The 25,891-nt window shown below is 37.0% G+C and overlaps 2 protein-coding genes across 2 annotated transcripts in view; one reads left to right on the top strand and one right to left on the bottom strand.

The window, feature by feature from the left end:
• LOC5567299 overlaps positions 1–25,891 on the top strand; it is a 440,692-nt gene that overhangs the window by 111,665 nt on the left and 303,136 nt on the right. The window lies entirely within an intron of this gene.
• On the bottom strand, positions 5,249–25,037 carry LOC23687918 (caspase-8). The gene is made up of 6 exons (XM_021854137.1): positions 24,733–25,037; positions 7,072–7,464; positions 6,389–6,630; positions 6,062–6,328; positions 5,863–5,995; positions 5,249–5,805 (listed from the first exon to the last, which is right to left on the bottom strand). Exons 1-6 carry the CDS (start codon positions 24,972–24,974, stop codon positions 5,706–5,708), a joined length of 1,377 nt encoding a protein of 458 aa, XP_021709829.1. The 5' UTR covers positions 24,975–25,037; the 3' UTR covers positions 5,249–5,705.

Genomic DNA, 25,891 nt, shown 5'->3' on the forward strand with positions numbered 1-25,891 from the left:
ACTAGATTTTTGAAACCATCATCGAAATAAGTGTTTTTGCTTTTAGCATGCGTTTTGGAGGAAATGAAAATTCAAATAAACTGCCCATAACAGCATACTGAGCCATATGAAAAAAGTCCAGGTTGTTAGTAAAGACTGTTTATTTTATAAAGTGGACACTTTGTTTATGCTATATGTATATTTTTTATTATTTGATAAAATCGTTATCGGTTTTCTGTGCATCATTCAACTATTATTCTACAATGCTATGAAAATACGAGATCCTAGAAAACGCTTTTGGTTGAAGAGCTAAACGGTTTTTCCAAAAACTCCTAGGAAAAACTGTTTGTCAAAGTTTGACATTATTTTTCGCAAAACATAAATCCTCATTTTTATGAACAAATTGTTTGTTTGTATCCTTTACGATTCTATTAAAGGTATAGCTTTGAAAAAAATTAAATTCCACCATTCTCTGACATTAGGTAGCTTTAGTGGTTTATCAATTTATGGCCAAATTCGCTGATACACCATCTTTTCGCTCCCATCTTCTTCTTTTCTGGCGTTACGTCCCCACTGGGACAGAGCCTGCTTCTCAGATTAGTGTTCTTATGAGCACTTCCACAGTTATTAACTGAGAGCTTACTATGCCAATGACCATTTTTGCATGCGTATTTCGTGTGGCAGGTACGAAGATACTCTATGCCCTGGGAAGTCGAGAAAATTTTCAACCCGAAAAGATCCTCGACCGGTGGGATTCGAACCCACGACCCTCAGCTTGGTCTTGCTGAATAGCTGCGCGTTTACCGTTACGGCTATTTGGGCCCCAGTAAAAGAGAAAAGTAAAAAGCGTGTTCAAAACTTGTTTAGATTACTAAAGAATCTATATTTGTATAAACGAGAGCTAAATCGTGAGTTTAAACCGCAGTCTTAAGTATAATTTTTACTCTTTATGGTCGTTTTACTGTAAAGTCTAATACTTTTAAAATCATGTACGCATATTTATAGATCTACAGCAAATTGTAAACATTTTTCTCCGAATATTTTGATTGGTAATCTTAGAATAACATATTATGAAAATAATATGCGGAAAATAATATCGATTTTATTACAGCAGTGTTGTCAATTCTGATAATTGTAAATGTGCTATGAAAGGTCTTCTAAAAATAAAGTAATTGTTTTTTTTCTATTGTGCTTTAAATGTGACGTGGGGACTAAATGAGTAACTCTATGAAGGCGTAAGTTATTTTTCATAATAATACTATATAAGCACTTCCGTCAGGACTTACTTGAAACTAAAGTAATCGTATCCGTCCCCTTCAAATTTATTTTTTTTTTCTAAAAATTTCTGAGAAAAATTATTTTATTATATGTGTAAAATTGTTGCTCTAAAAATAATTTGATTTTTCCATCAGGCTTCTGATTGATGATGCTTCCCAAGGACAAGCCTTTTTAGAAAATAAAAAATATAGATTGTCGAATTTTCTAGCCATTTTCCAACAATCATTGATTTTGATAACCTCCAAAAATCGACCTTCTAAACGTTGTTTCATATTCGTGTCATATTTCATCTTTTTGGAGATTATTTCATTACCACAACATTGTACAATACTTGTCGAACGATGTACAGAAAACCGATTGAAATTTCATTGATAAATTTAAAAGATACAGCATGCATAAGGTGTCCACTTTATGAAATGAACAGTCCTTACCGTAATCCGGGGTAACATTGATCAGTTTATTTGGATATTTCCTAAATATTTCATTTGGAAATGCAAATGGTTTACGTTTTATATTCTTAAAACAAGTACTGCTACTCATAGCTTGTGAATATATACTATATTTTGTTTTTGGAAGATTTAAGCACGTTTGAAAAAATGTTTTAGGTGATTTTTTGATTAAGCTGATATGGGGTAACATTGATCAACTAAGTAAACAACGTTTGATAATATTGAAAATGTTGTTACTTAAATCATGGCTTCTGAAGCTGAGTATTAAGCATAAACGCTTAGGGGGAGATCCCCCAGTACCGGACACTTAAGCCACTAAATTAATAATTCGAAAAATATTGGTTTTATGTGCTCGTGTTACCCATTTATGATAAATATTAACATATTTATAGTGTACAAAAATAAATTTGAAAATATAAGTATGAATTTTGACATTGCATTTTGATGATGTATTTTAGTACCAAATTGATCGATCTTGAAAGGTGGCACCCAATACCGGACACAATCTGGAAATGCCTCGAATTCTGTAAATTTGAACATCATTGAATGTGTTTACTTTAGGAATAGTATATAATTGGCAATTTAATGCATTTGCACCATTTACAAGAACAATTTCAGTGTTTCATAGTTTGCAAGATGTTTATCAAAAACCTTTTTCTTATATGATGAAAAATAGCACATATTACGATGTTGTTCTGAATGTTCATTTTTCTTAATTTTATTGCATGTTTCATACCATGATCGACGGAATCCATGAAAAATGAATGTATTTTGAGACACTCGTGCAATAATTACAAAGATATCATATAACAAATCAGGCTGTCCGAAACTGGGGGACAGGAGGTGCTTAAACAAAATTGTAATTTGTCCATATTTAGTCCAATTATGGTACAAAATTCATTTATACTATCAAATTAAGATTATGTTCGAATATGCTTGCGTGATCGAAAGTATTTTTTCATATTCAAAATAATTACTAAATAGGCTTAAAATTAGAGCAATACGTCAATTTTTTTTGAAATTTTCAATTTTTTGTACTTTTTTAAAAAGGCATGCATATTTCAAGGATGTGTTATTCTACGCAAACATTAGTCTCTATAATAGCTTCCTTTACTACTAATACACCATCTTGATTGGACCATGATTTCTCAATGTTTCGACTTTGTCCGGTATTGGGTGCTGTCCGGTACTGGGGGATTTCCCCCTACAACTTATTTACTTTTTGAGTTATTTCAAAACTAAAAACAGTAATTGGTTATTGTTGCCTGATTGATTTTTTTTATAAAAGTTTTGACAACGGAATCGTTTTCGGCGATGCCATTGTTGATGAGAACTGCATTTTCCTTACTCATATCACTTGCAGAACTTATGTGAGACATGAATCTTCAGTAGTGTCGTCCTCAACCATTGAAATTGTTGTTTCGAAAAGTTGACAAATTTACGCATGAAGTAAACGCAATTTTTGCAAAAATCTTAATTTTCATTAGCTCATAAATATGCTTCTTATCATGAAGCGCAATTCATGATTTGGAAGAGTTTCATCAGTCATTCCGATCAATGTTACTCCGCTGATCAATGAAACCCCGAATAACGGTATTGGAAATTATCTGGTATGGAATAGCTCAGTTTGGTATTAAGTAGCACTTTTCTTCTGCTCGGGTAGCGGACGTAGTATTTTGAATCACGTGAGTCAAAAAAGTGGCGCTGAAAAATATGACAACATTTTTTTTAAAACTTCTTTTTTTGTTTGTTTGACTTATAATCTTGGGTTATAAAATGATTATTCAGCATCAAAACATTAATGTGACAAGATAAAAAAATCGAAGAAATTTTAGATTTCCTTTATATATGCAATCAAATAGATTATTTGAAGCTTTCAACAATTTTGTGCATTCTTTTTTTTGTTCTAGCCCAATCGCTACGGAAGAAAAATTAAAAAAAAAGATAGGAGGGGAGAGGTGCTTGATATGCAACGTATTTTCCAAGGGGGAGTATCTGCATTTTTGACGAAATGATACGAGGGGGGGGGGGGGGGTATTTTGCTCTATTACCTTATAATAAAGCCATAAAATGTTGAAGGTCTTTATATTGTCTTTGGGAGAACGGTGTGTGACGGCGAAGAATGAACCACAAACTCACCCAACTCTACAAACAACCCAGTATTATGAAGGTGGCTTAGGCTGCAGGGATACGCTGGACAGGGCATGCTGCAAGAATCCCGGATAGAAGCCTTGTAAAGCTTGTGTTCGCTTCGAATCCAGTCGAAACAAGAAGTCGTGAGGTGCAGCGAGCTAGGAGGATTGACCAAGTGCACCAGGACCCGAAGAGCGTGGGTCTCAGTCAAAGATGGAGAGAGGCTGGGCTAAACCTAGTGAATGGGTGAAATGTTGTCAGCGAGGTTTTATTAAATTAATTGATGTAGAACCAAATAACTATAATATGCTTCTTCTTTTTGGCCTTACGTCCTCACTGGGACAGAGCCTGCTTTTCAGCTTAGCGTTTTTTAGCGCTTCCACAGTTATTAACTGAGAGCTTTCTTGTCAAAGTTGTCATTTTCGCATTCGTTTATCGTGTGGCAAGTACGATGATACTCTATGCCCAGGGAAGTCAAGGAAAGTTCCATTACGAAAAGATCCTGGACCGACCGGGAATCGAACCCAGACACCTTCAGCATGGCTTTGCTTTGTAGCCGCAGGCTCTAACAACTCGGCTAAGAAAGGCCTCAAAAATGTAATATAACCTGTAGTAAACTGTAGTAAACAGTGTCTATCAAAAACCCCTTAAAGATGGTGTGAATAGAACAATTTAGTCCGAAATCTTACATGATTGGTATGAACGTGTGCAAAACTGTGTCAAGACTATCAGCGAACACTCCCATTAGTTCGAATCATGTACGCCGGGAGCTATGATGGACTTTAGTGATTATTAAAGTAACATCATTTATAGCAATGCTGTTTTTACACTGTTTTCCGAAACCAAAACAAGATTTTCAAATTTTCCCGAAATCTTCACTCCAAATCATATTTTATAAAAACAAAAAACAAATAAAAAAAGTAGCTTACATCAGCTAACTATGTTTTAATAGCTAAATTTGGTCTTCATGCTTGAACATATAACAGCAAACAAAAACAAACCAAGATATTATAGCTCAGTTTGGTATGAGATTGTTATAGGCCTACTACTTTCACCTGCGTTCGGAAGCGCCAATTAGAACAACGGCGAAACGGTTTCACATATCCAGTCAATTTATTTGCTTCGCCGATAATAGGCACATTTCCATGAACCATATGAAAAGGTCGAACAATAAAAGCAATAAAAACAAAGTATAAGCTTGTTGGCGGAACAGACCGCGACTTGTGAAGAACATGCAGTAATAAACTGGAATTTTGGTTGAATACTAAGGTAAAGCATTAGTTTGCCGTTATATTCTGCTAATACATGCATTCTGTATAAAGATGTGGTAATTCTGCTGATACATTTTTTTCTAATATTTCTCGACAATGCTCAATTTGAATGTGATAAATAATTAATAAGATCTCAAATTGCAATTTTTGTAAAGCTGAATCTTTGATTTTATTAACTTATGCTGCTCAACATTGCATTACTTAAATGTAGAGGTATAAACGTGTATGAGTATTAAAGTATTGAACATTATTTAAAGCTGGCTAGATAATAACACTGTTGAGAGTTCGCTTTGACCTGCATCAAAATCCACCAAACTACCACTACAGCGACTGCTTGAAAGTCGCTCATACGAAGTTAACGAAAATTTGTCTAAACGAGGTTGTACAGGTCTCTTCACGTGTCGGTTTGTTTCAATGTTGTTAGTGATTAAAACCATCGCAAATCATGAACTGCCAGATTTGAACCAAGTTAGGTTAAACATGAAAATGAACTTCCATCCAAATAAGCGACCCTCGGAGCGAAGACGGATGTAAGACTGTAATGAACCTTTGTCATGGGGACGTCGAACGGTCATTTCACCTGGTATCGAATATGCTATTTAACCAACGTGGGAGATACGTGCGGTCGTTTCTTGAGATCCCGAAAGAAGAACGATTTTGTTAAAGTTGACATATCAGTTGGTACCTGACGTATCCTTAAATTGAAAACAAAAATATAGTATAAAGAAATCAATTTTTAAATATTTTCATACCCTTTTGATCTAAATTCACTTCTGATGAGTGGCATGATTTCCACTATTGACATTTCTGGCATCTCTCTTAGCATTTTAATCAAAGTTTGAATAAAGTACGTCCCTTCGTCAACAATTCTAAATGCAGGAGTACCTGAAACCAAGGAAATAGTTTATTATGTATCGACATGTGTATCCAAAAGTTTGAAAAATAAATCACCTTCATAAGTGCTGAAGCATATCAAAATGTCACTTGGACTAGGAACCGTTTTATTACAATCGGCTTCTATCAGGTTTTGACCTTTGCAAGCCTGTACGATAAAAATCTTTGGTCTCCCTCTCAATGACTTGTTAGCGCGCGTCGGATCGACTATATCATCGTCTAGGTTGTATTTTCCATCAAGAGCACATATTTGATTTTTTATGTCACCATGGCTCATGATAACGATGATCAAGCATGAGTATGCGCCAAAATCCATTTTTCTAACTAAAAAATAAAAAGAAATAATATAAGATACTATTTTGTTTGGGAATTGTTTCATTTTACCGTTTTCCATTGTAGTTTTCACTTTTCTGACTTTAGGATCTTGATGGCTATATATAACTTTTGCATTGAGTTCGTTGAAAAAGTCAATCACCAATTTATGGTCGTGCTGACTACCTCTTCGAATTCGTTCAGGATCATTTTCGAACAAGTGGTGAAATATCACCACACCAGCTGGTTTTGTCAGATCATATTTTAGCTCGTCTGAGCTCGTAGTTTGTGTTGTTGATGATGTTGGCCGTATCCTAAATAAGAATTGAAAAATGTATTAAATGATAACACTAAGTTTTACTTTAGAGGCATAACTTAAGATTAAAAAGACAGTGCGCATTGTGCCCCCGTGCTGTTGAGATAAAAAATCCAATGTAGCCCTTGCATTTAATCGCACTAAAGTATGCGTTTTTATTTCATTGGAATAATAACAAACTAGAAATGTGGCCATATGTTGGAAACAAATGCTATTAAGATACTTCCAGCTGAATGAATAAAATGTCAATTGTTGGCTTTAACAAAGTTATAATTGCCTTATAAATGGTTACCAATTCTGTCGATGAGAATCGATATAGGATTAGGATGAACATACAACAAATAAACATACACGTTATATTATCTTATGAGATCTGTAAGCTATTGTGGTTCTTTTGAATATAGATTTAAGCAAGGCGTGTGACCCTTTTGATACTCACCACAGATACGCAGGTGTACTAGTTCTTGGGTATGTCGGCTGTGCATCTTGAGTAACTTTTTTGGGAGATCTGGTCAAAGCAGCAAATGCACTCTTCCAACTCGAGCTTGGGACATCTTTGGCCGGTACATAATTGTTCAATGTCGTGGATCGTTTTTTGTCATCAGTGGTTCTGAGAGCTGCCTTGCCTAGCGCCAAAGATGTAGGGGATATTTGGTACTTGGGAGCATTCCTGCTAGAACTAGCAGATAGTCGCCATGTCTGATCGTACACAGGCTCATAAGTTTTAGTCGTTGATGGTGGCGCTAGATCAGAAATCCGTCCTGCAATCGCTAGTTCTTCTGCAAGCTTAGGAGTTTGCGAGATGACGAGTTCCGAAGATGTGGTTTGTGTTCTTGAAATAGTTCTAGAGGTTAAAATACTGTGCTATGTTTTTTTTTGTGAGAAATGATGGTCACTGTTTTGAATGATTCGTTTGCTTCCGAAATCAGCATAGCAATAAAGGAATCTGTGGAAAAGCACTTAGCAAAATGAATAGGACGGGATTTATAAAAAAAATAATAAATAAAATGTAAGGATCACCCTGAAACATTTAATTATAGTTTTATAAATTCTGCCAATAATCCGATTCTTGTGCTTCTGGGCATTCTTGCAGAATTCTGGGGAATCCTTAAATAAAAATCCTGTCTGATTTCAGAAAAAAATTCTAGAGGAGATTCTGGTAAAGTTTTTTATAAATATGTTTGTTTTTACTGTTCTTACAACCATAAGCGATATACCCTTAAAGATCGCTTGAAAAACTTACATTTGATCCAAGGCCCGGAGGGCCAGTCTCATATACCCAGTGTTTGGATTGTGATCAGAATAAACCGATCGAACCATATTCGGAGAGTGCAACAGTTCACGAACCATAACAGTTCGTGGCACATCGCATTCGGAGAGCCCTATGAATGTAAACATTCACTCTCTCGTTTGGTACGTGGCACGAGAGCGTTCAAGAGCAGCAACTCTCACAGAATGCAACAGTATCGAGCCATTCGGGTGATTTATGTTTTGCATAAAATTGTTAATAACTTTAATATTTCAACTTCAACAACCTAATCATAATCTATTGGACCATTGAATACCCCTTTGGTTGCAAACATAGCACAGAAAATAAAACATATTCGCCGCTGTTTCTTGATCAGAATGAGAGTGGGCCAGCGAATGTTACAAGTGTTGACACACACTGATCGGTGCCAAACAGTGGGTGGTGTGTGTCTGTCTTGTTTTCGTTCATGGCTCGTTATCTTCCACGAAAGATGAATGTCATGCGTTGTGTATGAATACAGGCGGATAAATGGGATAAAATTATGGCTCGTGTGTCGATGATCGTTGAATTTTCCAAAGCCTGCATATATCAATAGATAGAGCTCGACGAACTGAGCACATGTCCGTATGTGTGTATGTGTTTTTTTGCATGCATCTAGGGGTTTAAAAATCTTCTAAAGACTGGCCTGTTGTGTGTATTGTTTATGCACATGCCAGTGTGCAGATTTGATTGGCGCTGTGTGCCTGAACTTACTGGCAAGCCGAACACGATTCCTCTTTGTTTTCAGTGCAGCTTCCCACGCTGGACCAGCGTACCTAAGGATGGATGGGGGCACGCTAGCCAATAACCTTCTCTTGCTACTGCTTATTTCCGAATCGTTCGGCATGATCCTGGACCTAGGATGGAAGAAAATCGGCTCTAGCGACAAATAACACAGTATTGGAATGATCTAAGAAGGCCGTCGTTCTTGCAAGAGCATGAATGCGATACATCATTCCGCGCGCGTTGAATCGATATATGGAGCATCAGATGAACTGTTTGTCGTGGGACAAACCGTTTGTCGAATGTTGTAATATTAACATGTTGCGATTAACGTGAATCAGAACGCATTTACGATGTTAATTTTCGCTCAAACCATTTCCGATTGACTTAAGGATCAAAAATGGTAGCCTAGAAGTCATATCGCAGAGTGAAAGCGTGAAAATCCTTCAAAATTTATGAATTCGGTTTGCGAACAATTGGTAGTTAGCACACATGCCGAGCAATTCATTTTTCACCGAGCGGAGTTTGTTGTGAGGACTTGACGACCAATGGTATATCGTTGTTGTTATGATCGCATGATAAAGAACAACCACGATGCATCATGGATTTTGTCATGATCACTAGATTTCCATCCTTGTCCTGGACAGTGCCGTTATCACCATCGCTGCCTTCTGGCAGGCATAATCGACATGGCTATTAAAGTTGAGCCGATCATCGATCATTACGCCGAAATGTTTCAGTTCACGTTTTGAGGCTATAACGTTTTCCTCAACTGTGATATCAGCCTTCTGAACCATTGTACAGTTGCTGTTGAGCACCAATTTAGTTTTCTGGTGAGCTATGGTTAACTTCTTCTCCCGCATCCAGTTTTCAGCAACGTGCACTGCCTCTGTGGCAAGCATCTCCACTCTTTCCAGTGATTTGCCAACCACCACCAGCGTTATATCGTCTGCAAATCCTACGATTTCGACGCCTCTTGGTAGCTTCAGGGTCGTACATTACTCCGTCGTACATTGCGTTTCACAACGTCGATTGATATCGATTCCCGTCCATCTCTACGGTACGTACTAGTAATTCCTTTGTTTGTTTTCTAATTCAACATTTAGCTTTGCCAAAGCTTCGAGCAGTCTTTGACCTCTTGGGTTGGTAAGATGACTGCCCCACTCAACCGCCCAGGCATTGAAGTCGCCGGCGATGGCAAGTGGTTTCCGATCAGTTAGCTGGTCAGTTAGTTCATCCAGAATCTGGTTGAACTGCTCTATTGTCAATCGAGGTGATGCGTAGCAGCTACACACTAGTACTCCATTTATTTTGGCGATTACGAAGCCTCCGTTCGCCTAGAACACAACTTCTTGGATAGGGTACTTCCCCATCGTCCATATTGCAGCAGTCTTCGCTTTATCTGTGATCCAGTTACCGTCTCCATGTGTTATGCGATACGGCTCAGACAGGATAGCTGCATCACACTTTGATTCCATTACCTCCACTGTGGTTTAGTGATTCTCACCTGCATAAAGGCCGGGCATCCAGGGCCTAGTTACGTTTTTATCGGCACAGATCAGACATTTTTGTGGGTTGGTACAGTCTTGTGCTCTGTGACCTTCCTCACCACACCGTTTTCACAGTTTACTTCTGTCGACACCTTTGCAGAACTGGACCAGATGGCCATATTCTATACATCCCTCAGGTCGCTGAGAGACGCTAAGAAGGCATACCGAACTTCTGACCTAGATTTTGACGATTTTCAACGCTTTGTTGGCTGCGTCTACTGGAAGCTTTATCGACGCTGTCTGCATTCCGTACGGTCTTCTTCTCAAGCGTATTCTCATCTCCACACCATCTAGATCTCTCACCGTGGTCCCCACCTCGGTGGTGATTTCGTCCAAATATTTGCATTTGCACGTCAGCACCAAACTCCTTGAATTGCGGGTCTGTTCTCATGGCCCGCAAGACTTGTATGCGTATGTACCTTCGCTTGCTTTTACGACGGCCGCTTCACCTTTTCCTTTCTTCTTGGTGGGTTTTTGCTTTCTCGCGCTATCCATCCATCTCTTGTCTTTCCTGCTTCGAACCATTCGCCAAGGGGTGTCACTATTTTCCTCGCCGGTTGCTTCGTCAGTCGGTCTTACATCTGTGCTATTTTGTTTCTTGGATGCTGCCAATCTGGTGGTGAAACCTGGTGTGGTTGTTACATCCACTGACTTCCCTTTCCCCTTGTTCCCTTTTCCGGTGGATGTTCCGGATGTTTCTTGCTGCAGTACCACCACCACCTGAGTATTTTTGGTCACCGCCAATTCGATTTCAGCAGCTTCTGCTCTCTGCACCTCATTTTTCCACTCCTTAACGGCTGATCCAAGAGTACCTTGGATTCTTGTCACGAGGTCCTTAATGTCCTTGTGTACGTTATGCCTCTTATCGTCATACTCGCGGAGCTCATCCGCCAAAGTTTTCGCCGCTTCTACCTTCGATTGCATCGGAGGTAAATTTCATACGCCTTCCAACGGTTTTTGCTGTTGCTTCTCTCTCTGTTCTTGTTCGCGTTGCTGCTTATCGCGTATCTCCTGTCCATGCTTTTGCTTTTGTTCATTCAGCTCTTGTTCGGGCTTCTGTTGCTCCAGCTGCTGCTGTTGCATCCTTCCGTTTCGCTCTGTTGGTGACCTTGGCAAACTACTCTTTGCGAACGGATTTGCTGCATCTTTTCCGTAGATGTTGTTTGAATTATCTCTTTACATACTTTCAGGGTCCCCCCTCCGAGTCACTATCTCCGCTCGTCGTAAGTAGTCATCTTTGTGATCTATGATTGTCTTTGCGAGCAAGAAGGCCATGCAGGGGTTAACACGGTCCTTCATGGGGTACCGTGTTCAGAGCCAGATCGACGCTAGTCAAGGATTTTCAACTGAGCCTACTTCCACCACCTGAGGTGGTGAGTTTTGAACATACTAGGAGGCCTGCCAGGGTTAAAAACGGGACGAGGGCAACCGTACCTGCCGTTTCAGAGTGGTGCCACCCATTCTTACTAGGGAAGTGGAATAGCATAATTGTCGGCTTTATTATGTCTTGTTGACATGTTTAATCCTTGGGCTTGTCCTTTTCATGACAGCCAGTAAGTACCGTAAGTAGGATCTTACTGGCATCGATCCTTCTGTGCTCGACGGCACGCCTTCTTTTGAGCCACCTATTGGGTTAGGCGCTAGGTCACTTTTCCGTCACCTGTTTAGTGTTAGGAGACGAAAAAGCGCCATCGCTAGGAATATCGTCAAATGCTTCAGAAATTCTACAGTGAGTTCATAATTTTTTCAACTTTTCCAAATTTAAGTTGGGCTGAAATTATCCAAAATTTGTTTATAAGCTCTACCAAAACTCTTTAAACCTGATATTGATATAGGGTGGTTCGTAGAGTAAGTTGTGAAAAAATCTTCAAAAACGGTATTCCTGAAGTACAGTCGACTCTCCACATCTCGATGTTCTACATCTCGATATCTCTCCCTATGTCGATGATTTCATAAGTCCCTTCAGTCTGCATACATTTTCACTCTCCATATCTCGATATCCTCCTTATCTCGATATCCCCATATCTCGATGCGTTTCTGTTGATTTTTCGTTCTCAATTTTCTCTCCGTATGTCGATATGACCAATTTCGAAGGTTACTAGACCAATGTTTTAGGATTCAAAACAAATTAGGAACGCAAAATGACGTCTGTTTGTGTTTAACTTTCTTGGCAACGGAGTGTTTTTTAATCTAGTATTCATCTAAAAATTGTTCTTTGTCTCGATCTCTCCATATCTCGATGGTCCCTTCGATATCGAGATGTGGAGAGGCGACTGTAGTTTTTGAACCCGGTGGAGAGTTGATATATTTCTATTTATTATTTATGAAGATTTCCTGAATTAATATTCGGAAACAAAATAATTATGGCGTTATTTTTTAAACTTGAAAAAATACGTCATGGAATTTCTGGACAATGTTTTCAAAAAATTCTAGAATGAAAGGCAAAACCCTTTAGTGAGTCTGTTGAAAATTTTATTTTAGAAAACCCCCAGAAAAATCACTAATGCTGTTCAAAGTACAAATATCTGGAAAATATATGGTTGGAATTTCGCAAGAAGGGAATGTTTGAATATATAAAAAAAATATTTTTCTCGAATTAGAATTTTGATAGAATGTTAGGCGCAACATCAAAATTAATTTTTAGATGAATCTAAAGAATTTAGAGAATACCGAAATATCTGTGGAGAACTTCTCTGAGAAATAACTATTCCCATTTTCCCAACTGAATCGTGTTTAACCTTAGTAAGGACCTTGGGTCTTTTCCGACCCATTTCAAAATTCAAATCAATGTGACTTTGAGCTTGAGCTTGAGCTTGATTGGCCGCCCGTGATTGCTACTGCAGTATCGCCAGATCAGCTGCACTCACACAAGGAACTAACCAGATGACTGCTTGGGATTAACAGGCACCCTCAGTGTATAAGTACTGGGGATCTTCTATTTTTAGGCAACAATGCACTATGGGACAGAGACGCAATCTGGCGGGACAAAATTAATAACTCGGTGTTACAACGAGGACCATCTACTGACATAAACGGATAGTTCGTAAATCGTCCGCATAGGTGGCGCCACAATCTAACTTGTTACTGTGACGTTCTGGAGACTTGGCATGTTCTGCAAAGTTGTTTATTTTGATAAAATAAACAACTCTCTCGAAGACGTTAAAATTCCACAGCCTACTGTTTTCGAGTTATTGGCGAAATTAGAAAAAAAATAGTGAAAAAACGATTTTTTTCACCGAATTTAACATTTTTCCTAAGAACCATGTCATATAATATTTTTTGTTGATAAATATATAACAAACGCAAGCTCTGGTGGAAAATTTGTAATAATACGAGGCAATAAAAATTAAGAAATTATGAAAAAACCTGAAAAATAGAGCATATTTTGAACCTTATTATCTCCAAAAGCGTAAAAAATCGATTTATTTTTTACGCTTTTGGAGATATTAAGGTTCAAAATATGCTCTATTTTTCAGGTTTTTTCATAATTTCTTAATTTTTATTGCCTCGTAATATTACAAATTTTCCACCAGAGCTTGCGTTCGTTGTATATTTCTCAGCAAAAAATATTATATGACATGGTTCTTAGGAATAATGTCAAATTCGGAGAAAAAAATCGTTTTTTACTAATTTTCTCTTATTTCGCCAATAACTCGAAAGCAGTAGGCGGTGGAATTTTGACGTCGTCGAGAGAGTTGTTTATTTTACCAAAATGAACAACTTTGCCGAACATGCCAAGTCTCTAGAACGTCAAAGTAAAAAGTTAGATTGTGGCGCCACCTATGCGGACGATTTACGAACTATCCGTTTATGTCAGTAGATGGTCCTCGTTGTTACAAAAAACTTTGCCGAAGACACCAAATACCGGAAACGCTTCGATACCGAGTTATTAATTTTGTCCCGCCAGATTGCGTCCCTGGCCCATAGTGCAATGGTGCCTGTCATGTCATAATGCAGACCAATGAGGGGAAGGGGAAGGAATTGATGATGCATTCAACTGGCACCCACGATCGACCGTATATACCACTGCGTCAACGCCAGTTCATGCGGGAAGGGTGAAAGGGTGGGGTAATTTTTATGGCAGAGGGGCTTGCTGGTTTGGTTAGCAGACTGCCTATGTATCAGGCGCAGAGAAAGGCATGCTATATAATGATGAACGAATGGAAGCGTAGGGAAACGGTTTATTTCTGTCCGTCTCGGATTCTAGAAAATGCTATGAACTGTGATAGATAGAAGCAATTGAAAGATACAACTACAAAGTACGAGGAAAGGGACGGGCCTGGGTTTGAACCCATGACCTTCTGCTTATGAAGCAAAAGCGGTAGCCATTAGACCATCAACCCCGTCCATTCAAATCAATGTAACTTTTGATTAAAAATAACCTAGCATTTTAAAATTTTCTGACAATTTTTGTGTGGAAAAAATTGTTTTTGCGGAAACAAAAGTTTTGAATGACCCCTACGGGAGCTTCCATAAAAAAAGTTACAAATTGTGACTTAGGGTCGTTTTCGACCCGAAAATTCAAACAGCTCGCAAAAATCTGTGTTTTGACCGAATTTAGTTCTGTTAGTCTTAAATGAAAGTCACACATGTATAGTTTCAGAAATCATTCCGGAGTCCATTGAGAGACCCTTCCCAAGTAACCAAATAGCACTTTAATTCGCCCTCCGTTCTAATATAGTGCTATTATACAGCTAACGTACCCTATATTAGTCGTATAACAGCGCGTATTGTGGGACATTTCAGTTTTTGAAATGTCTCACAATACGGGCATCTCCGGTGGTCATTCCTGGGTTATTTCGATAGCCCAGAAGTACCAAAGTGGCCATTTATCTATAATTGAACTGGCAGAGTCACAGGGGTTCAAAATCATGAAGATTGAGCCGCTGCATGCCTACTTTTGGTGCTAAAACTTTGCGGTCTCATATTACGGGTTTCCTGGTGGCCATTCCAGTGCTCCAAAAGGATCGGAATAACCATACATTCATTCTCTAGGCAAAATACATTCAAACATAAAAAAATGTGATTGGGCACAATTTATTTGGTTTTGGGACATAAACCCGAGTAATTTAATCGAATTGTTTAGATTGGCCACCTTCCGGGACTCCAGGAGCCAGTTCCGCATTGACCATGCTGGACTGAATTTTTCAGGGGATGTGCGCCGGTAATTGGTTCTTTATTTCAGAAAAAAATATGCCAAAATATCCATCAACCAAAATGTGTCGATGTAAATTACATATACAAAACTGTGGTGGAAAATTACTTTTCGGATGTTCCGAGTTTCCGGAACCGGGTAAGAATAACTAAGTGATTTGAGAATCTCTATTCACAGTCCACGTGAATACATATTTAACAATATGAGGACGGTTTTGATGACTTGTTTAGTTACGAAACTACAGGTTGTCAAAGTAAGGGTCTCTTAAGGGACTTTTTTCAAATGTAGCAGGTGGCAGTTACAGTGGTCACAGTTATCAAATCCGGTTCTCTGGGATGGTCAGGAAACTAGACATGTGTACCTTTTATTTAAGCCTAACAGCACTAAATTCGGTCAACACACTGTTTTTTGCGTGCTGTTTGAATTCTCGGATCGAAATCGACCCTAACTCACAATTTGTAATTTTTTGGAAATTGTTTGTGAAAATCATGTGGAATATTAGGGTAAACTCTTGGAATAACCTGAAATAATAATTGATTTTTTATTTTGCGAGAAGTCCTGATTATTTTTTTTGTGAATTTTTCAAGCATTCTTTGAATAAATTTTTGAGAGATTTCTTGAAGGCATCTGCAGAGAAGTTTTGGGAAGAATTTTTAAAAGGAAATGTTTGGATATTTGTTGGTGCACTCTCTGAAGAATTTTAAGAAAGAATCCTTGCTTGGTGATCTTAAATACGGACGATTTTGGTGATAATTAAAATATATGTGTAATAAGTGCGTACAGGACCTATATGGAGGAATGTTCCAAATTCATAATTCTTCAAGAGATTCTTTTAAGAAATTTCATATATTATTTGATTATTCGAGAAATTTTCTCGTAAGATCTGAAACTTCAGGAGAAAATCATTTGAATTATAACTACTAACCCAGAGAATTATTTTCAATGGCAATCCCAGAAAAAAAAAACTCAGTGATAACTGATAAAGGAGTTTTTGGAGAATGTATTGGAATAGTACTGAAATAATTTATAAAAAATCCCCGATACGTGAAGAATTAAAAAGGGATATTTTCTTGAACTCCTTGAAAGGCATCTTGAAGATTTTTTTTTTGCTGGATTAGACAAAGAATGAATATTTTCTGCAGTAAAAATTGAAATTTACATATATCACTGATGTGCAGCGATATGAGACAAAATCACACACAAATAAAATTATTACAAATCTATGCAAACTACGAAACTTGTGAAAATCGTGAATTTGATAGGCCCTCTCCAGAAACAAATCCTAGCTATGTCAATGGCAACTACGAAAAAAAAATGATTAAGATCCATTAATTACGTAAGACAATTTCCGGAGGTTTTCAACCATTTTTTTAGATTTTTTATATGCAAATTAACCCGTAGGCTACGGGGCTGACATACAAAATTAAAATTGCTCGTATTTGGGAATAACTCCAAAATTTTTTAATGAAATTTTGAGGATTGATTCACTATAAGTTGAAGTTTCATAAGTGATGGGAAGATATAGCTCCGGAGTATTGTGGACAAAGTTATTCCAGAAAATCTCTGGGTCAGGAAGGGTAAAAATCACATAAACTTCCTTCTAGAACTCATTTATCATTTGGAAACGAAATGTTTTCATATAAAATGTGAACAGATCCGTTATTTGTAAAAAGTTACGAAGGCTCAGGATATTTTTAAAATTTATAATTAACCTAAAGTAAGACTAAGGCCTCCAGAATATTCTGGAACATCGTCATAATCTGCACAGGTTCATGAGATATTTTTAGCGATTGATTTCTATGTTTGTTGGCTTACAGCACTCACTAAGCCTTTACAGACATGTCCAAAAATTTTGACAACAAATTGGATGTTGGAAGTCATCCAAATCGTTCTGGAATTCAGGTACTTATGATCTACCAAATCTACTACAGTCTATACTAACCCAATTCTCTTGAAACTTTCTCGTTCCTATCCATAAAGCTTCATACGGCTCAAAGAGTGTACTGCTATGAATATTGATAATCTCAAGCTCTTCAGAACATACTGAAGTTGTGGGCATTAATTTCTATAAGCAACTCAACTTTTTGAATCACCGTATCTGAAATCGATATCGATATAACCGTTCACAGTACACTATAGTTAATAATCACAGCTTCGGAACATTGGTGTTTTATTTTCTCGGAACTGTAAAATATACAAACTTCTTTCATAATTACTTCCAAAGCTGTTTAGATTACTCGAGCAAAGTTAAACATCATGAAGAGAGCATGTCGAAAATGTATCTTGTTTTCAGCAGCATTTGATATCGTTATTTAATATCAATTTATTATTATCTTATTTAGATCATATTTGGTTTTGTTTTTGTATTTATAATTTATTTCTTAACATAACAATTTTATAAAATTAAGTCTTTTTGGTGATACATGTATAAATACTAAAAAAAAGTCTTTACTTTGATGCGAATCATTTTAATGCCAATCCAAAATATGTGTACCTCAGCGAGTACTCAATTTTTCGTTAATGGAATCTGAAATGTTTTCAATTTGCAATTCACTGAGTGCTGTCAAATATCAAAAACTTTTCCAAGCGCTAATATTACCAATTGATAATTATTCTGATATGATCATCAGGAAAAACATTTTCCAATTACTTTATCCACGGGGATGGAAGATAATTGCTATTTTCAATTGTCGAAGTTACGTGATGTTCATTACATATAACAGCACTGTCACTGTATAATTCTGGACTTCATCAAACATTGATCCATAGCGGCGGGACTACTGTACTTAAGTGATTGAAATTATTGCCCTGTGTTTGTTTCTGTCATACTAACGAACAATACCTATTCGTAGAAAAGTCCTTGTGAAAATATCCAATTTTTCAGGGCTTCCAATGAAAATATCAGAAAGAATTACTGCAGCAAACCTCGGAAAATGCTTTGAAGAATTACTGGTAAAATATTTTTCTAAAGGAGTTTTCATTTGATTGTGTGACTCCTGTTCCCGTGGATACGATCCGGTAGGGAATAAAAAATACTTAAGAGATAAGTTCTAGTTCACGATTTATTTCAGACTGACTTGATATTGCATGGAATTTTCCAGAAGTGTATTGTTGTATACAATAATGTGTTAAAAGATAACTGTTATACAACTGATGGATTGAAACTTCTGGAACTGTCAATGCAAGAGAGGTAAACAATAATAATGTGGTGTCGATCTAGAATGATCATAATGATAAGTAGATGTTATGATGAAATGATAATGTTTTACTGATTTCTCTGTTTTGTTTCAGGTATGCTCGATTGTTATGGTATGCTCTACAGGCAGTGTTGCCACATTTTTTCCAACTCTCATCTGTGTTTTTGGCTGAAAAAATCTTTTTTATCTTAAGTCAAGCTCCAAAAATCTTGGTAAAAATCTGTGTTGCAAAAAATACAAATTTTTAATGTTTTTAGATCAAAAAGAACCATTGCAAACGTATTTTGGCTGTTCTTGGCATGTCAATAATTTTAAATTTGAACTTATTCGTCTTGATGTAAAATTAAGATGCATAATTGTTTCTAAAAATTTAAAATACTAGACTTTTTAGGAAAACTAAACAGAGTAATAGCATTTCTGATTTAAATCTTCAAAAACTGTGTCCTTAACTCGTGAAATATCCTAAAATCTTAAAAACCGTTTTTTATCTAAAAAATCTGTGATCTGTGATGACAAATATCTGTAGGCAGGAAAAGAAAAATATCTGTGTAATTACAGATAAATCTGTGTATGTGGCATCACTGTCTATAGGTAAGTTATTTCAGTGGTGAAAAAGTGGTGAATTTGAAGTGTTTGTGGCCGGCAGCATGAGGTATGCTGTGTCCACTGGTGTGGTGTTGTATTAGGCACCCCGTTTCGTGAAGAAATGAATAATTCATGGAAGAAAATTGAAAAAAAGCATGAAGCTCGGAAAAAGCTTAAGCAATCACACGATTACCTCAAAGAATATAAAGTGAAATCCTTCTAAATCTTGAAGAAACTCCTTGAATTCTTAAACAAAAACTCTCCAAAGAATTCTTCAAAATATTTTTGAAGATGTTCATGAAATATAACATATCGGAGAAACTCTTGAAAAAAAGAAAATCTTGGCAGAATCTCCAGAATAGCCTAAATGAAATCCCACGAAGAATGCTGAAACGAAATCTTTGAAAATAAAATTCTGGAGGAACCCCAAGAATTACTTTTTAATAAATTTATTATTATTGTCTTTCTTAACGAGACTTCTTTTTAATTAATTTACACTCCAGAAGATATCCTTTAAAATTCCCTGAAATGATTTTCGACGTGATCCGCAGAATAACTTCTGGAAGATCTATTGGATGATTGCCGGGAGCACTTCTTACAGAAATCCCTTGATCAGTGAATCAAATTGTTATCGAAACAGACGAAAACCAACAAAAAAGCAAGCTCGCTCACAACCGTTTGTCCCAACTTCTGCGGATAGGGATACAATCAAAAGCAAAATTGTCATGATAATCACAGTGAGCAACATTATTGCAACCTTTTCAACTCGCGATTAATCAGTTATTTTAAGCACAAAACAAAATTTGTTTTATGGATGCTGTTCGATAATGTGTCAATGTTTACCAATACTAAGATCGTTCTCGGAAATTGCAATGAGGGGCCCCGTGGTGATCGATCATTGTCATATTCTGTTAAATAGGAGGGTCTGTAGCCTTGAGGTTACGCTTTCGCTTCATAAGCGGAAGGTCATGGGTTCGATTCCCAGCCCCTCCACAAAAAACCCGTCCAGCCACCAGAGGACGCCTCACGGAGGACCGTGCTTTGGGGAGCACATCCATCCTCCGTCAGTATCAGATGGTGACTAAGACAAACTGACCCTCTTCGCAGGCAGCTAGCCTCACTAACAGCAGAGCTCTCTTCTACCTGCTCGGTGTGAGAGTAAAAGAGTAGGAGAGAGTGTAGATGTAAATATATAGATAAGTTAAACATAGATCTGTATCGGTTAAGAAGCTACAGATCAACTGATTCCGGCACAGTAGTGGCCACAAGCACAGAGTGCCTTAAAAAAAAATCTATTAAAGTGGTGACAAACTGATGTTACGGAATAAAATTGTTGCAACAAGCATAGGAAATGACAATGTCTTTGTTGCTGCATGTTGGGTGACAATTGATTCAATGCTTATTTGTTACACCGTCTTCAGTTATACTGTACAGACTGTTTTTACTTAAAACTAAAATTCATTACAAAAACAGAAACATTGGACAAATTCGTGTGAATGTCCTCAAAACAATATTCAAATAATTACAAAAACATACATAACACACTAAACAGGCTCAAATACAATATCATTACATATAGGTATAACAAATTATTACAAAGAAAATGATATATTTTTGGAACTACACTGTCTCATTTCTCATCAATGAAGGTTTCCACGGATTCTTGTATCTACATATTGATAAACTCACGAAAAGTTATCCCATGCGGCCAGGTAGCAGCAGTCATGGCTGATAGTTTTAATCGTTGAGGCAGCACTATTTTGAACGAGATATAATCCAGATGATCATAGTTTTTCCAACGCGGGACCAATTTAGTTACATCCATACATTCGGGCTCAGGAGCAGAGAGACGCTGGGATACTAAGCTGACTATTTCACTTTCGGTCACACGTCTATCGATGTTGGTTAAGAGCAGCGAGAACGTACCATCACAGTTGGGAATAGGTGATCACAGGAATTCGAACATACATACACTAGAGTTTGGTTTCGGTGAATCAATTGGAGTTGAGTGTAGCTGTTGTTGATGCGTTGATTTAGAAAACGATGATGAAGCAATAGCAATGGAAAGTTTGGCGAATGAATTATTTATGCCATCGATTTGTGACTTGAGTTCTTCTAGGTCAGCGGTGATTGCATTTTTGTCGGGTCCATTATTCTTGAAAGATTCTGTAATAGCCTTACAGAACTCTATCATGCAATCATCGCATATCCAAACGATGTTTCTTAAGAGGGCACATAAATCATTTTCAGTTACACCAACACACTTAGCGTGGAATTTTTGGGCACATCTTCTTTCGCAAACAGTGTATAAGCATTTCATCATATCGATGTCTGCGGACCATTTCCTGCATTGTGTATCCATTGCGATTCTATGACATTTCCCGGAATGCCGTTTTCCCGGAAATCATTTCCCGGAATGCCACTTCCCGGAATGTACTAAAAATAAACTTTCGCAGAACCCGAAAATTTGCAGCGGTTAACAAGCAAGACACCAACTAAGTATCACAGGTTCCAATTTCGCCGATCGAAGGTTTTTAGGATTGGAATTTTTTTCTAATTTTGAGGGCATAGAGTTTCTTTGTGTATTGGCGAAGAATATTCTCAGTTAATAACTGTGGGAGTGCTAATATAAACATAAAGCCGAAAAGCAGTTGAAATGTCATGCCAGAAAGAAAAAAAAAAGAAACACTATCACATTATAAAGTTCAAGCTAGTTTCTCATTCCAAAGTTTCGGAAGGAGTTAAGGAAGCGTCGCCTTATAAAATTGACAAGAAGAGAGATGGTCCAATATGTAAAAATTGTGTGTGACATAAATTGTGTATAATCCAGGGTTGCAAAAAGTCATGAAATTCACGCTACAGTAGCCAAGCAGAGTAAATCGCAGTCAGCGGCAAAATGCCTAGAATGTAGTAAAACACCCGTTGCTAAAGGCAACCCAAAACTAGTGTAGAAAAATGCTCTATTTTCCGGAGCATTTCCCACATTTACAGCCTTGGATGACACCAATGATTAAGAAAATTCATGCAGCTAAAATAAGCTACTTGATAAGATTCACGTTTTCAAACAACTGTGGTGAGAAAAGCCACGTTAGTTTCGCGACATTCAAACCTACTACTATTAACATTTCCAGCCCTGATTAAATTCAATTACTCAATAGAAGAACTTTAGTTTGAAAGAAAGGAAAATTTCTGATGTTTAATATTAGCAGCCTTCTTGCCAAAAATGTTTCTATCGGCATCTATCGGAAGAACGGCAAATTTTCAAAAGAAGGGTGATTTTTTTTGAAAATGACAGTAGCTATAACTAAAATTTATGTTGATGAATTTATTTATCAGTTTGATCATTATTAATTGTTCAAATAGCATAAGGCGGCGTCCATTAATTACGTAACGCTAAAATTGGAAATTTTTGGCCCCCTCCCCCTCCTCCGTAACGCTTTTTGTATGAAAAATTTCAAATTTTTGTATGAGCCGTAACGCTTAAGCATACTCCCCTCCCCCTAGAGCGTTACGTAATTTGTGGATGCCGCCTAACTCGAAAGAACAGCCTATGTATGGAAGAAGGGCAATTATCCAATGAAAATGTAGACATTGAGGACAATAATAATTATACCATAATAACACAAAAATGGACCGGGCAAAAACTTTCTCATAGGCTGCACATGATGCTATCCGCCATATTTTCATATCAAATTATTTAAAAATTACTCTTGCAAATATTTTTTTACGGCTTTCGCAGGAATGAGTTTAATCATTATGCTACTAAATTAGCTGGTAAACTGCTTTCAAATCAGAATATTATATATAAGAACAAAAGCTAAAATCACGTTGCCTGTTGCTAAATTTTGAATATTTTAAATAGTTTTATTCAACATGAAAAAATGAGGATGCAATAACACATTGAAATATTACCGCCATGCGGGGTAACATTAGGCATAGGGGTGACTTAAATCATTCTTTTCGATGCATTTCGTGGCTGGTGGTATGAACGTCAAAAAACTAATCTTTGACAATCTAGTGGCTTTTTACAAAGTATTCTTGGAGCTTGCCACATTGTTTTCGTGATTCTGATATTACTTTGCTTTAAAAAATGGCTTAAAACCAGAAATTGCTTATTTTATTTATTATTGAGTAGCTTTCCGGGAAATGGTTTTCCGGGGAATGGGTCATTCCGGGAAATGGGATATCCGGGAAATGATTTCCGGGAAACGTCTTTCCGGGAAATGGTATAGAACCATCCATTGCAATTGTTGAATATAATCCACTTCTGGCTTATGCTATATCACATGTCTTCTTCTTCTTTCTGGCGTTACGTCCCAACTGGGACAAAGCCTGCTTCTCAGATTAGTGTTCTTATGAGCACTTCCACAGTTATTAACTGAGAGCTTTCTTTGTGTATATCGTGTGGCAGGTACGAAGATACTCTATGCCCTGGGAATCGAGAAAATTTTCTTTACGAAAAGATCCTCGACCAACGGGATTCGAACCCACGACCCTCAGCATGGTCATGCTGAATAGCTGCGCGTTTACCGCTACGGCTATCTGGGCCCCACATATCACATGTCATAACAGGTTTTTGATAATTTTCGAACTTTTAATAATTACAGCCGGTATTTTCAATAAATGCGGTGGTCAAAACAGCAATACCACGAAACGAAAACTTAATCAAATAATTTTAAGTACTGTTCTACTGAAAAAAAAAACACAATCCAATCACGGAGGGATAAAAATGTTACACTCAAGCGTAAACCACAAATCAATGCCCTTGATACATTGATGTATTATTTTCTATATTCTTTTTATTTCAGTATTTTTTATTTTTTTTTCGAGCTAAATCGGCGTGAGTTCCTTAGGTGGACGCCTTGCTTTCTATTTACATTTTTTAGGGTTCAAATCATGTAATCTATCGTTAAGCGAGCAAAAAATCGTTTTCAATTTCTCAAAGCTGTTTAATGCGAGAGCTTATCTCATGGTCACCAGTGTGAGTAAGGTGAACACCCTTTACACATTGAATATACTCCATACGAACGTTAAAACTGACATTTTCAATAATTGTAACTTTTTTAAACCTTTTACAGTTCCTAACAAAAGAAATGTAAGGTTTAAGTAAGATTTCTGGGTACCGGAAATACCGATATTAGGATCAACTTAGTACCAGTATTACGGTAAAGAAAATAAGTCGGTAATACTGGTATTTTCGGTACCGGTTATAAAACCCTACTACACATACGCTAAATTTGAATCCAATCACATCACTTGCTTAAAGGGAAAGTTTAGACTTCCCTTCTCTTGTCAATTATGCGTTAACAGTAAGAATGACCGAACAAATTACTGAGTTTCGTTGACACTTTTTCATTTTTGGAGTAGATTGACTCACGTGTTTGTATGTGACGTCACAGTGATTTTTAAAAGCATTTTTCTGCGATTGTTAGCTGATTAATTAATGTGTGTTGTGTGTATCTCTTACTTACGAACATTTTGAATGGAATTAGAACTTGGAAGTTGTGTGGCTGTGACTTAAACTCGAAGAAATGATTTCAAACAATGCAATACAAATGGCTTTCACCTATTTCATGCTGAGGTTGCATATTGTAGCTCTTACCTATTGATATTAAGACTGTCCATGTATGCAATGTTCCAAAGTTCCATGTTTGTGGAGGTACCAGGTTGGTTAATATTCCTTAAATGATTATTTGTAAATCTGCTTGTTCCATCGAAACGTATGATCGAACGAGTTGTTGCGCTATTACGTGTAAAATTGCTTTGGTTTATGGCATGCTGGCACGTATCGGTCGTCTCTGTTGTGCTACTTATGCAAAAGCTTGAGCCTTGGGCAATCGGCATTATTAAAATAAACTTCCTTTCTCCAGCCAGAATAATACACTACGTACATGTAAATGCACAATTGAGTTGTTGCAACGGCAGCCAATTTTTTATCTTATCTTATTTTCCGATAACGATTGAACAGTGGGCCTGAGTTATTCTACCTTGTCGGAAGCAATTCATGAACTTGACGAAAGAGATACACTTAGTTTAGATTACCGAGTTCGATTGAATATGCTCGGTAGTCCGATTTTACTGAAGTTAACTGTCAAAAATTATTCAACAATCATAGGATTTTGATAATCATCCGAGCTTACCCAACTAAATTCTAAATTTCAAAAACTACGAAAACCCCTTTTTTAAATGTAACCTGAAAATCAAAAATTGAAAACATGTTTTTCGACTTCGACTCTTCCCGACAAACGATCCGGAGCTTTTAGGGTCTCTTTCATTACGCCGTGCCGGGCACGGGCTGGGTCCGGGAACTTTGTGTTTGTGCTTTTTCGTTCAGTTCATACTACGACCGTGCGGTCTTCTGGTTTTTATGATACGCGAGATTGCACGCACACTGAGACGAAACGGTCAAATCGTTCTGCTTTTGCAGTAAGCCTGCTGATAAGGATTGATAACAAGTTTCTGGTATGAACGTTAGAAAATATATAAAACTCTGAAAAAAAAAAAAGACTTTTTTATATATTTTCAAGTAATTTTTTTTTTCACGGCTTTTTATATTTTTTTCTGAAAAGTTGAAGTCTTAAGCTTTTATTCCATGAAAAATATGGAAATCAGTTGAGCTGTTCAAAAGTTATGATATTTTGAAAATAAAAAAATCTTAAGCGGCCGAGACCTACAGTGTGTGCCGAGAAAAAATGACTAATTTTTTTATTTTCAAAAAAATATATCTCAAAAACTAAAAAAACATACATCGCTGAAAATTT

The sequence above is a fragment of the Aedes aegypti genome, chromosome 3 (genome assembly GCF_002204515.2).
Source record: "Aedes aegypti strain LVP_AGWG chromosome 3, AaegL5.0 Primary Assembly, whole genome shotgun sequence".
Lineage (NCBI taxonomy): Eukaryota > Metazoa > Arthropoda > Insecta > Diptera > Culicidae > Aedes > Aedes aegypti.

Bases quoted from the DNA above. Each gene is read 5' to 3' on its own strand.
- LOC23687918 (XM_021854137.1), bottom strand. From the start codon at position 24,974: ATGCCGATTGCCCAAGGCTCAAGCTTTTGCATAAGTAGCACAACAGAG. The intron at 5,996-6,061 runs GTGATTTATTTT...CCTTGGTTTCAG, and splicing joins ATGCTTCAGCACTTATGAAG to GTACTCCTGCATTTAGAATT. The intron at 5,806-5,862 runs GTATGAAAATAT...TTTCAATTTAAG, and splicing joins AGTGAATTTAGATCAAAAGG to GATACGTCAGGTACCAACTG.